Here is a 12,917-nt window from a genome sequence, read left to right on the forward strand (position 1 = left end):
ATGAGATTGGTTAATATTCCATTTTTCTGCGCTACGATTGCCTAGTAGTTTGTTGTCCTGCACTGGGATTGGACACACTTCCATTCTCCTGGGGATAGGGTAAAATTCCATTCTGCCGGGCTGAGGTCGGCTAGTAGTTTGTTCTCCTGCGCTGGGATTGGCTAGTAGTTTGTTCTCCTGCGCTGGGATTGGCTAGTAGTTCATCCTTATATTAAATCCACCGGTCCCATCGACCCTCACCCAGTAAACTCAGCTCGGGAGGCGGGATACTACCAGCCAATCCCAGCCCAGGACGTGGGACAGCGTTAGTGAAGTCCCAGTGCAGAAAGGGAGACCGCAACTAGCTGAAGCTGGAGCAGGAGGTGGAACAGCGCCAGCCAATCGTACCGCAGGAACGGGCCTCGTCCGAAAACGGGTGGGAAGAGAAACGACGCTGCTGCCTCTCTGCTGGAGCGGTGAGCTGGGCATGGACGCGTTAACGGAGCAGGACGTTAAGAAGGTGAGTCGGTGGCTCTGCTGATGGTCCTGCAGGAACACTTACAGCAGAGCTTCACCTCTGCAGGCAGGTCAGAGCCTGATGTTGGAGCTTCTCTGAGCCTCGTGCAGGGGAGCTTCTGCTCGAGCTGACCGCTTATTGCGTAACTTCCATGCGCGACTCCCCAAAACCAGTGCAGCCTGTAGGATTTCGCCATAAACAGCAGGAGGCCTGGTTCACTAACCTGCGCTGAAGTGATCAAGAGAGAGCTTTACTTTCACTCCAGAGCCGACTGAGCTCTGGAGTGGAGTGTACACACTTCAAAAAGGTTCTCCTAGGGTTCTTTAGTAATGGCAATGGTTCTGTGTAGAACCATGAGTTCTGTGTAGAACCATTTGCATGCTTAAATAGTTCTTTGCATGATGAAATGGTTCCTAAGATTGATGGAGAATGTCTGCAACACCAAAACAGGTTCTTCTGTTGTCACAAGCGTGACATCAAGAACCTTTTTGGTGCTATATGGAACCCTTTTCCAAAAGGTTCCATATATAACACACATTCTCCATTTGAAGAACCATTCCCCAAGCAAATAACCCTTTAAGCATAAGATGGTTCTAAGCAGAACCATTGCCTTTACTAAAGAGCGCTTGCGTAGGCCGTAGAGATGAGCGTGAGCGGCTGTGATGGCTGTGTTTGCTCTGCAGTACCGGGAGGACGGGTACCTGGTGCTGGAGGGAGTCTTCAGCCCGGAGGAGTGTGAGGAGCTGCGGGCGAGGATGAGGCAGATCGTGGAGCGGATGGACGTTCCCTCACACTGCCGCACTCAGTTCACCACGGACCACGACGAGCAGCTCAAGACCCAGGTAGCCACCCTGACTGGCTTAAAAAGCAGCTCCACCGCATTTTCAAAGTCCTTCCCTAATCCAGTCACTCAGATCATCCGACGTTGATGTGATGTGATGTAAATTGTTTGACTATAGAGAAACAGACGGGCTCTGACTCCTTTACAGTGGTGGTGATGGGAACCAGGGGTCACCATGTCTACAGCATGAATATGGCCATTTTATCTACTGTCCAAAACCACCAGTGAAGCCACGCGAGTTTTATATGAACTGTTGGTGATGGTCAAACAGTTTGATGGTCAAACACATTTGAGATCGAACTTCACTGCAAACCGGTCATAAAACAAAGCCTCGGACATAAGCTTGCATACTTAGAACCGCTTTCATGTAGGAACTTTCTGTGAGGGAGCCTTCAGAGGTGGACGTCTGGTTCCCATCACCACCGCTGGGTATTCACTCCAAACCGCTCTGAAAGGCTTTGGTTACGTCTTAAGATTTAATTCTGCACATTTTCTTCACAAATCAGACTTTCAAGCGATGCTGGTGGGAACGTCTGATTCTAAAGTACGATAAATTGTTAAAATGCCCGTCTGACCTTCCACGTTTGTAGAACGAGAGACAGGAGAGCTGTTGATATTCCTCGGCATTCGTGCCGACCCTTCGGTCTTTTTGGAGAGATCTGTTAAAATGAAAACAGTAATGTACGTAATCTGTTGTGGATGGTGATAAATTTCTGGACATCAACACTTTCCACGTTTTTTTTTTGTCAGGAACCGGCTAACTGCAGCTAGCCAGTGTACTAGCTTTAAGATAAAAACAATTTTATTCATTTTCAGAAAATATGTAAAATATATGTATGTTTATTCATGACTTACACAGTAACGAGAACATTTTGGAAGTTATACTTTCTTTCTGGGAAAAAAAAACAGGTTTGTGCTGGTTTAGCTGGTCACCTAGCATTGTTATGCTAGCTAACTAGCGTACCGGCATCCACAACACAGCATATTGTCGCCGCCGGAGCAAAACCACATGCATTATTATAAAAACCACATGCATTATTATAAAAACTGTAATGTTCAGGGCAAGTTAATTTTCCAGATATTTTATTCCAAGTCATTTTGGATCATTTCTATTGATCCGTTCATCATGAAATTGTAACGCAATGTAAGTGGCAGCTGGAATTTTCAAATTATGTCAAAAAAATGAACAGTAAAGATACAAGATTTGACAAAAAGGGAGAATATGCCTGTTTTTTCCCTTACAAGTCTGTTCCCTCCCCTCAAAAATAAATCAAAATCATATTTAAAAATTTGAAAATTGGAAAATGTTTTACTCTGTCTGTAAACACCTTGTGATTTAATGAATTCAGGAGGTGCTAACTTTGTTCTTTTGCTTCTTTTGATGCTCAATGCTTTGTCTGGAAAGATGCAGGTAAGACCACCTAGGACCCCAGGTGTGGCTAGCTATAGGAATTTGTATTCTCCCCAAGGCAATAGAACACACACACACACACACACACACACACACACACACACACACACACACACACACACACACACACAACATTTTCTAAGCCGTTTCTCCCTCAGGGTCATGGGGGGTGCTGGAGCCTATCCCAGGTGTCACCGGACGGAAGGCAGGATACACCCTGGACAGGTCGCCAGTCCGTTGCAGGGCAGGTTAAAAGATGCACCTTATCCTAAATCAGCATATCGCTGTTGTAGGATCAAAACCTCGTGTCTCCAAAATGGTAACTAACTAAAATAAAACATACTTCACTTTTATTGTAAGTTAATGGAACCAGACTTTTATCCCCCAAGTCATTTTGGGCCGTTTCATTTGGTCTATTTAATATGACATTTACACACAAAGTAAAGGGCAACGGGTTTTTTTCAAACTATGTCAAAAAGGAAAAACAACTAAAAAGGAGATACGGCAGTGATAGTTAGGTTCTGAAATCTCAGACTTCCTGGAGTTTCCTTGGGGGCAGAACATGTGGTCACACGTATCCCTCAAAGTTGATATTTGCTATAAATTAGCCAAAAGGATGTTCATTATGACAGTGTTATCGTTATTGTGATAAAGCATCTGACAGTAAGCACATAAGCAACTATGAACCAGTGAATGAGGATCAACAAACTTTGTTATTGTATATTGTGCCTGTTTCAATCCCCGGCGATGCCATAGCCATCCGTATCTGGGGGGGTCCAAGATAGCATACCTGCCCTCGCTCTCTCTGGGTGGGTAAGATAGTCCTCCCTCATCCCCCAATCACTCAGCTCCAGCGCTGGGCCACACGAGGGTCTGTTAGCTGACGTAACTGAATTGGCGGTTAGTGCTCTCCTCTAAGCGTGTTGAGCTCCACCACACATTTGGATCAGTGGGTGGGATTTTGACTCATACTAGCGCAACACACACTAACACACCACCACCACGTCAGTGTCCGTGCCGAGAATGACCTGCCACTCAAATAATACCTGTTCTGTGGGGGTCCTGACCATTGAAGAACAGGGTAGCAATGTATGCAGAGAAACAGATGGACTGCAGTCTGTAATTGTAGAACTACAAAGTCTCCTGTATGGTCAGTGGAGCTGATTAAATGGACAGTGAATGTAGAAACAAGGAAATGGTCTTAATGTTATGGCTGATTAGTGTTATTATATGTTCCCACCCTTAGCAGTGCTTAACGATCAGGTGAATCGAAGCATTGTCAGCACCTTGTTTACTTTTTTAGGGTTGTCATTATTGATTATAAGATTAATTGACATACAAGTGACACATTTTTACCAGAAAGGTTCTGAATATTGTTGGAGTATCCTGTTAACCTCTTAGCTGTTCAGCCTATATACTTTTACTTCATTTACACACAGTTTGCAACATCAAATATGTAGTTTACTGCACAGATAGACATTTGTAACTACAGACAAGTGATGTGCATTTGTGAGATCCTGCTGGTGTGGGTTTCCTCTCTTTCCATGGTGATTTGTGGGCTAATTGCTAAACATGGTTTTGTAATGACATGCTGGTGAGCTAATCACTAAGCTGACTCATTGTGAGTTATTGTGATAGCATTGCTTTTAAATGAGCTCCTTAAACTAGCCAAACTCAGCTGTAACACTGATCAGGGTCATGTGTGTCTTCCTCCAGGGAAATGCAGACTACTTCATCACGAGTGGTGACAAGATCCGTTTTTTCTTCGAGAAAGGAGTCTTTGACGACAAGGGTGGGTTTGTGTCCAAGCTTTTTACACGTGAGTCTGTACTGCTTCGACTTTCTGTTCTTAATCTGAGTCTCTCTCTGCTTTCAGGGGAGTTCACTGTCCCGAGAGAACACTCACTAAACAAAGTTGGGCATGGTGAGTTTTCTCAGTGCATTCAGCTGGTTTACAGTGCACGTCTCTCACCACTTTTACCTTCATCCATCTGCTGTAGGGCTGTTTCTTTCCAGGAATTTTGAAGTTGACATGGATTTCAAATCCAAGTGGTGGGAACTGATACCCAGAGATGATTCCACACAATATCTGGAGTGCAAAAACCAAGATAAAGGCTAAATCTCAAATGGCTCATTTTATGTAGTGCGTCATGTAGGTCATGAATTACATCAACAGAGTGCATTATTTGTCAAAGTGGTTGCTATGGTGTTGCTAGGCTGATGATACGGCATCCCAGGTGATTGCTATGGTGTTACTAGGCTGATGATATGGCATCCAAAGTTGTTACTCAGGTGTTGCTAAGCTGTGGGTATGGTATCCCATGTAGTTGCTAAGGTGTTGCTGGGCTGTTTGTATGGTATCCCAGGTAGTTGCTAAGGTGTTGCTAGGCTGTTGCTATGGTATCTCAGGTGGTTGCTAAGGTATTGCTAGGCTGTTGTTATGGTATCCCAGGTAGTTGCTAAGGTGTTGCTAGGCTGTTGGTATGGTCCCAGGTGGTTGCTAAGGTGTTGCTAGGCTGTTGTTACGGTATCCCAGGTAGTTGTTAAGGTGTTGCTAGGTCGTTGGTATGTATCCAAAGTGGCTGCTAAGGTGATATGGTATCCCAGGTGGTTGCTAAGGTGTTGGTAGGCTGTTGGTATGGTATTCAAAGTGGTTGATAAGGTGTTGCTAAGCTATGGGTATGGTATCCCAGGTGGTTGCTAAGGTGTTGCTAGGCTGTTGGTATGGTATCCCAGGTGGTTGCTAAGGTGTTGCACGTTGGCAAAAATAACAACTGCAGCTGCAATCTGTCTGTCTCTATATCCATCTCTCTTTAGCTCTCCATGCCCACGAGCCTCTGTTTAAGTCCATCACTCACTCTCCTAAAATCCAGGTATGAGACTGACCGCTGACCGTTCATCCGTCTCCATTCTTTCCCACGTTGTGGTGAGGGCGTGTAGCAGATGATATGTATTTTTCCCTGTCTCTGCTTGTAGACGCTGGGTAAGAAGCTGGGTCTGATCAGCCCTGTTATTTTGCAGAGCATGTTCATTTTCAAGGTACAGTACATTCCCCATATTAGCTTTTACCTTTAATAGACTTCCCTTTAATCTTGATATTAAAATAATTCTTTCAGTAAAATGTGTGTATTTTTCTTCTCCAGCAACCAGGCATCGGTGGAGAAGGTAAGAGAACATGCTGAATAGGAATAACATCCCCCTTTTGAGCTTTTACTGAAGGAGAAAGGTACAGCACTGGGGTACTCAGGTCTCTCACATACAAATATGGCTAATTACTGGTAGTTAAAGACCCAGGGAACCTAAGGTTCTTAAGACCCTGGGAACTGCCTGCCCCTTGAAATCTTCCCTCTGAAATGGGACCCTCAAATAAAGAGCATCAGTTCTTTAACAGCTACTAGCGCTGCTCTGTAGGCGACCCTGGCCGTCTGCAGGGACAGCAGAGGAGGGGAAAGTTCAGCTCCTCACTGCTGGGCTTTAGATACATTTAGGGATCATACGCCTTCAAAGAGGGGGGCAATTATTTATTATCACCCACCACTAATTCTTCAGTGATATGAAGCTGAATCAGATATTCTCCAGCTTCTCATACAAATGTTCCCGTTCCACCTTAAATGGCGCTTCAGGCGTCAGTACTGCTGGACTATTTAAGGTGGAATGGGAAATTTAGCCAGCCAGCCACCAAGACAGCAAACTTCTAGCAATTGTTTATGCTTATTATGGAGAACAGGACCATAATACACTCTGTTTGGAGGGTCATGTATCCCCAACACCTCGCCCTACCCCTCTATCACAACAAGAATCGGGACACCCCACCAACATTGTTCATTTATCCATCCGTCCATCTGCACGTCTGTAACACCCTTACAATTTCACCACTTTTTCAAAATTCACAGTCACTGAAATGTAAATTACGTCTTATACAAATAAAAATAATGCATGACCACGACGTAGTAAGGTGTGGGAATGGGACGATTAAGTCATGGCCACGACTTAGTAAAGCGCGGGAACAAGATCCTGATGCATGGTCGCGACTAAGTCGTGGTCTCGTTCCCATGCTTTACTAAGTCAGGGCTACGACTTAATCATCTCATTCCCATGCCTTACTAAGTCGTGGCCATGCATTAGGATCTCGTTCCCACGTATTAATAAGGCGTGGTGACGCGTTATTTTTATTTATTCATTCAGAGTGGTTTAATGTGAAATGGCTGATCACAGAGGAACACCATAGACTCAAATTTCTTTACAGTGGTGGTGATGGGAACCAGACGTCACAACAAACAGCCATTTTAACCTTTATTTATATGATTTTGGGGGTGAAATAGTGATAAATCTTTGGGGACGGTTTCTACGGCACCATGAATGGATTTAAAAACTGTTTTTACCAAATTTTATCTGAAAACTACCGTAAAGCGGTGTCTCAGGCATCAGGCAGTGAATTCATAACCATTTGAGGACCTTTTAGAGACTCTTCAGATCTGCATGGGCAGTATGGGTCAGTTTCACATTAAATGCTACAGCATCCTGATGGTGCCGTTTAAGGTGGAACGGTGCATTTGAATGTGAAGCGAACCTCAGCTTCAGCACACTAACGGAGATGAATTACCCCTGAGTCACCACTGTGAGCAGTTCAGCCAGTAAGTTGCTCAAAAGTGAGCATTTCAGGCCAAATCGCTCTAAAAGGGCATATTTGCCCAGGTGGTTCATCTAAACCACTTAATTATGCAGACATTGGTGGAACTTGCCTTTAAAGGAACAATGAGTCAGTCGGTTTGACCATCTGCTGGGTCTGGTTTATTGCTTTCCCTCCTGTGACACTCTTGCTTCACCTCATGTTAATTATCAAGCCTTTATAGCTGCCACATGCTTCAAGTTAAGAAAGTTCAGTTGGTAGAATGAGCAGTTCCTGATTCCCGGGCATTACGGACCATTTCTATTGGCTCGTTCATGGAAAACGAGCAGTGCGGTTTTTATATGACATTTAAAGTATGTGTGTATTATTAATCGAGCCCGTGATCCGCCTTTGCCTATTGCAGTGACTCCTCATCAGGACGCGACCTTCCTGTACACGGAGCCTCTGGGCCGGGTGATGGGAGTGTGGATCGCTCTGGAGGACGCAACTCTCCACAACGGCTGCCTGTGGTTCATACCGGGGTCGCACAACAGTGAGTACACACACACACACACACACACACACACACACACTCATACAGACAACACTCACACACTAATCAGGGTCTTTTTATTTCCTCCCTAAAGCAGATTTTTATATTGAAAACTGGAACCTACTGCTTTGTGATGCTAAACGACATCAGATATGAAGCAGGGCTGGAGTTTCCTGAAAGTGGGATGTCGTTACTCTTTAATCAGGGATGCTTTTGTGTGTTTTTGTGTGTGGGCAGATGGAATCACCAGGCGAATGGTGCGGACCCCTAAAGGCTCGTTCCCTTTGACCGATTTCATTGGTCGGGAGCAGATTTATGATGACGGCCTCTTTGTACCAGCACCTGTGAAGAAAGGTCAGAGTCAAACATTGAACTCTGTCCGTTTTAATTGAATTAAGGGCGTTTAAAATGATTAATTGCCATTAATCTCATTATTTTGGGGTGTAGCTACTCTCAGTTGATCTCATTTGTTGAAATTAACTCCGGGAGAGAGCCGAGAGATTTAACGAAGCAGTGGATTTTGTTTCAGCCATATGAGAGGACAAAATAATCAGAACGTATTTACAACCTTATTGATAATTCAGTACCATGAGAGCAGCTGTCTGTGGCCTAATTGGTGACGACGTAAACGAAGCTACGTTTAGAGGAATGCCTTTATGGCGGTAAACGAGTTCCCTTCTAACCGTTATTTGCTGATTTGGCAGGTGGGCTGGTTTTGATCCACGGTGAAGTCGTCCACCGCAGCGCCGAGAACACGTCTGACGCCTCACGCCACGTTTACACGTTCCACATCATGGAGTCTGAAAACACCTGCTGGAGCCCTGAGAACTGGTGAGAGAGAGAGAGCGAGAGCACAGCATGCTGGGTAATGTAGGCTGAGTGTATATATGCAACATAATCTTTTGGATCTCAAGGCACATAGCAGGATTAAAAAAGCAATAAAAAAATCGCTTTTTAGTAATTATTGATTGACAGGCTGCAGTGCGGCAGTTAGACGCACATAAACCTCACATTTTTCAACAGAACAAAGGAATGTGGTTGGTTAGTGTAGTGGGTAACACCTCTACCTTCTACACTGTAGGTTCACACTGGGGTTCAATCCCCGCCTGGCTGAGCTCCCTGCACTACACCAATAAGAGTCCTTGGGCAAGACTCCCAACTCCACCTTCATCTACCTATTATTTATAATAAATATAATAACACCGATTATTATAAAATAATCCAATTGTAAGTCGCTCTGGATGAGAGCGTCTGCCAAATGCCGTAAATGTAAAATGTTTATGAATTTTACATTGATAAGTAAAGAGGAAAATTCGGGCGCCAGCATGAGGCATCACAGTGAAACGACTGGTGCATCATAGAAACGTGACAATGTTTCAGATATAAACACTACATACAAGTTTCTGATCAATTCAGCTACTTTAAAGTAGATTTAGGCAAAAAAAAATCAAATTTGCACAATTTCCCACTTAACCCAGATCTAGCTGAGGCTGCATTTCTCGTTCGGTGTCCAAATTTTGCCTAATTGCACGAGCTAGGATGCTAATGTTGCTAACAAACACAAGTCAATAGTCACCCAAATCTTTTCTGTAAAAACGACTCCAAAACGCCTCTAAGCACACTCACACCTCATCCAGCTCTTTGTTAAGGTCACGTAGGTGTGGTTTAAAGCACAGTATTGTGGGTAGACGGATGATGGCAAGTCGGATGTTCCCTTGTTGTCGGTGGAGCCGTGGCAGGAAATGCAGCGGTGAGCGGAACGATCCGTCAAGAGTTCCATTTTCCCAACTTTTGCTGTGAAACGCACCAGTAAAATAAAATAGATGTTGCTCTTTTTGGGAGCCACGCATGACAAACGTCTCGTTGTTGACTTTCTAATAAACCCAGCCTCGTGACCGGAAGGTCGCCGGTTCGATCCCCAGCGCCGACAGTCCATGACTGAGGTGTCCTTGAGCAAGACACCTAACCCCCAACTGCTCCCCGGGCGCTGTGGATAGGGCTGCCCACCGCTCCGGGCAAGTGTGCTCACTGCCCCCTAGTGTGTGTGTGCTCACTAGAGTGTATGTGGTGTTTCACTTCACGGATGGGTTAAATGTGGAGGTGAAATTTCCCCGTTGTGGGACTAATAAGGGTCTCTTAATCTTTAAACTAGATCTTTAAATTTCTGACTTCATAAACTAAACAAATATGTTTGTGCCAGAAAAGAGTTTTCATTGTAGCTGGTCTGAGTATGTAATGCTCACACACGACATGATAGGCTAGTGATAACGCGTTTTTGCAAATAAATGACCAGAATTCGACCCGTTTGTCCAGAAAACTGTATCCTAGTTTGGCTTTCCTTCTTCTGAGACCCACCAAACTCACCTGCTGACGACTAAATCAATTTTTCTCTACCTAATTAATATTTATTAATTAATTAACTGAGAACAGGTTTAGTGTCAGACCAACTTTCCACGTCTTCTCGTTCAGCTTTAGCGGGAAATCTAAGACGAGTAAGTTATTCATAAAGAGAAGCAGCGGAAATGTTTCCTGCTGTAAAATGCAGGGGCGTGGCTAAAATGAGGCCCTGCCCACTGGTCAAAATGTTATGGTAGTGTCATGAAAATGTGGACAGTGTGTTTTTATTTGAAAATTAAACTGATGATAAATTGAAATCTTTCAACATCACTCTCTCTCTCTCTCTCTCTCTCTCTCTCTCTCTCTCTCTTCTTTCTCTCTCGCTCTCTCTTCTCCCCCCCCCCCCCTCTCTCTCTCTCGCTCTCTCTCTCGCTCTCTCTCGCTCTCTCTCTCGCTCTCTCTCTCTCTCGCTCTCTCTTCTTTCTCGCTCTCTCTCTGGCTCTCTCTCTTTCTCTCTCTTCTCTCTTCTCTCTCTCTCTCTCTCTCTCTCTCTCTCTCTCTCTCTCTCTTCTTTCTCTCTCTCTCGCTCTCTCTTCTTTCTCTCTCGCTCTCTCTTCTCTCCCCCCCCCCTCTCTCTCTCTCTCTCTCTCTCTCTCTCTCTCTCTCTCTCTCTCTCTCTCTCTCTCTCTCTCTCTCTCTCTCTCTCTCTCTCTCTTCTTTCTTTCTCTCTCGCTCTCTCTTCTCTCCCCCCCCCCCTCTCTCTCTCTCGCTCTCTCTCGCTCTCTCTCGCTCTCTCTCGCTCTCTCTCTCGCTCTCTCTCTCTCGCTCTCTCTTCTTTCTCGCTCTCTCTCTGGCTCTCTCTCTTTCTCTCTCTTCTCTCTCTCTCTCTCTCTCTCTCTCTCTCTCTCTCTCTCATTCTCTCTCTCTCTCTCTCTCTCTCTCTCTCTCTCTCATTCTCTCTCTCTCTCTCTCTCTCTCTCTCTCTCTCTCTCTCATTCTCTCTCTCTCTCTCTCTCTCTCTCTCTCTCTCTCTCTCTCTCTTCTTTCTCTCTCGCTCTCTCTTCTCTCCCCCCCCCCCCCCCTCTCTCTCTCTCTCTCTCTCTCTCTCTCTCTCTCTCTCTCTCTCTCTCTCTCTCTTCTTTCTCTCTCTCTCGCTCTCTCTTCTTTCTCGCTCTCTCTCTTGCTCTCTCTTCTCTCCTCTCTTCTCTCTCTCTCTCTCTCTCTCTCTCTCTCTCTCTCTCTCTCTCACTCACTCACTCACTCACTCACTCACTCACTCACTCACTCACTCACTCTCTCTCTCTCTCTCTCTCTCTCTCTCTCTCTCTCTCTCTCTCTCTCTCTCTCTCTCTCTCTCTCTCTCTCTCTCTCTCGCTCTCTCGCTCTCTCGCTCTCTCTTCTTTCTCGCTCTCTCGCTCTCTCGCTCTCTCTTCTTTTCTCTCTCTCTCTCTCTCTCTCTCTCTCTCTCTCTCTCTCTCTCTCTCTCTCTCTCTCTCTCTCTCTCTCATACAGGCTACAGCCAACAGAGGAGCTTCCATTCCCCTCACTCTACATGTAAAACCAGCACAGTTAAACCCAAACTATAACAGGCCTGATAGTTTTGTTAGATCTTCTTTAAGGGCAAGTCCACTGATTTTTCAAAATTACTATGTGGCCTGTGGAAAATTAACATAGAACAATGTGCCAGACACCCTGGAGTGTCTTCATAACCATTTCATGTAATAACTTTCTTTGTGGAAGCATTTAGAGGCATCAAGCTCTTCACATCTGAATGGCTTTGTTGACGTCCTCACCATTTAATCATGCAGAAATTCTGAAAATCAGTGGGATTCCCCCGTAACGCTTTAGGCTAATATTCATGCGTATAACAGTGGAAATTGTACCGAATCCTATTTTGAAATGAAATGAACTGAATGAATAAAACTTCCTTTCCAGTTGTCCCATTTATTATGATTCTGTGACTATTTTATTCAAACGAAAAGCTCAAAGATAAATAACACGTTTTCCTAACTTTCTTTCGCTCTTCCCCAGTTCTGTAAGCATTAGAGCGCGGGGGGATGAGAGGGATACGGACAAAAACCTATTCACTGTTACCATCATCTTGGTTTAGCATGTGATCGTGACTTTGGCTGAAGCTCAAATGGCTCCTCTCTCCCTATACAGGGCGACTGGAAAACTGTGGCTTCTACACCCCAATACTGCACTGAATGTTATCACCCCGTTTCCAAAAATGTTGGGACGCTGTGCAAAATGTGAATAAAAACAAAACATGATGACGTGCAAATCAGTGAACCCCTATATTTTATTGAAAACTGTTCAAAGACAACATATCAAAGGTTGAAAGAGTCGCCCGTTTTGAATTTGATGCCAACAACCCGTTCCAAAAAAGTTGGGACGGGAGCAACAAAGGTCTGGTATCGTTGTGCAATTCTTAAAAAAAAGTTTTGATGATGTTAATTGGCACCAAGTCAGTAAAACAACTGGGTATAAAAGAGCATCTCGGAGAGGCCGAGTCTCTCAGGAGTAAAGATAAGGAGGGTTCTCCACGCTGTGATCGACTGCACTGGCAAGTAACAATAACAGCGTTTCTCAACATAAAATAACAGAAGAACGAAGTCCTGGCCTTGACTTAGTAAAGCATGGGATCGAGATCCTAATGCGTGGCTGCGA

The 12,917-nt window shown here is 44.7% G+C and overlaps 1 protein-coding gene across 2 annotated transcripts; it reads left to right on the forward strand.

The window, feature by feature from the left end:
* Positions 1 to 305: 305 nt before the first annotated feature.
* On the forward strand, positions 306 to 12,194 carry phyhd1 (phytanoyl-CoA dioxygenase domain containing 1). Of its 2 annotated transcripts, XM_017683960.2 has the most exons (12): positions 306 to 499; positions 1,180 to 1,338; positions 2,743 to 2,748; positions 4,465 to 4,540; positions 4,625 to 4,672; positions 5,566 to 5,621; positions 5,725 to 5,787; positions 5,892 to 5,913; positions 7,782 to 7,910; positions 8,148 to 8,264; positions 8,615 to 8,741; positions 11,760 to 12,194. In XM_017683960.2, the coding sequence occupies exons 1-12, from the start codon at positions 467 to 469 to the stop codon at positions 11,803 to 11,805; spliced, it is 882 nt and encodes a 293-aa protein (XP_017539449.1). In that variant the 5' UTR covers positions 306 to 466; the 3' UTR covers positions 11,806 to 12,194. The 2 variants fall into 2 exon arrangements, with proteins under 2 accessions (XP_017539449.1, XP_017539451.1); XM_017683962.2 differs by lacking the exon at positions 2,743 to 2,748 and having other exon boundaries at positions 311 to 499.
* The last annotated feature ends 723 nt before the right edge of the window (positions 12,195 to 12,917 follow it).

The sequence above is a fragment of the Pygocentrus nattereri genome, chromosome 16 (assembly GCF_015220715.1).
Source record: "Pygocentrus nattereri isolate fPygNat1 chromosome 16, fPygNat1.pri, whole genome shotgun sequence".
Classification (NCBI taxonomy): Eukaryota; Metazoa; Chordata; class Actinopteri; order Characiformes; family Serrasalmidae; genus Pygocentrus; species Pygocentrus nattereri.

Coding starts and splice junctions, on each gene's coding strand:
- phyhd1 (XM_017683960.2), top strand. CDS start 467: ATGGACGCGTTAACGGAGCAGGACGTTAAGAAG. Junction 5,622..5,724: donor CTCACTCTCCTAAAATCCAG/GTATGAGACTGA, acceptor CTCTGCTTGTAG/ACGCTGGGTAAGAAGCTGGG. Junction 8,265..8,614: donor ACCAGCACCTGTGAAGAAAG/GTCAGAGTCAAA, acceptor CTGATTTGGCAG/GTGGGCTGGTTTTGATCCAC.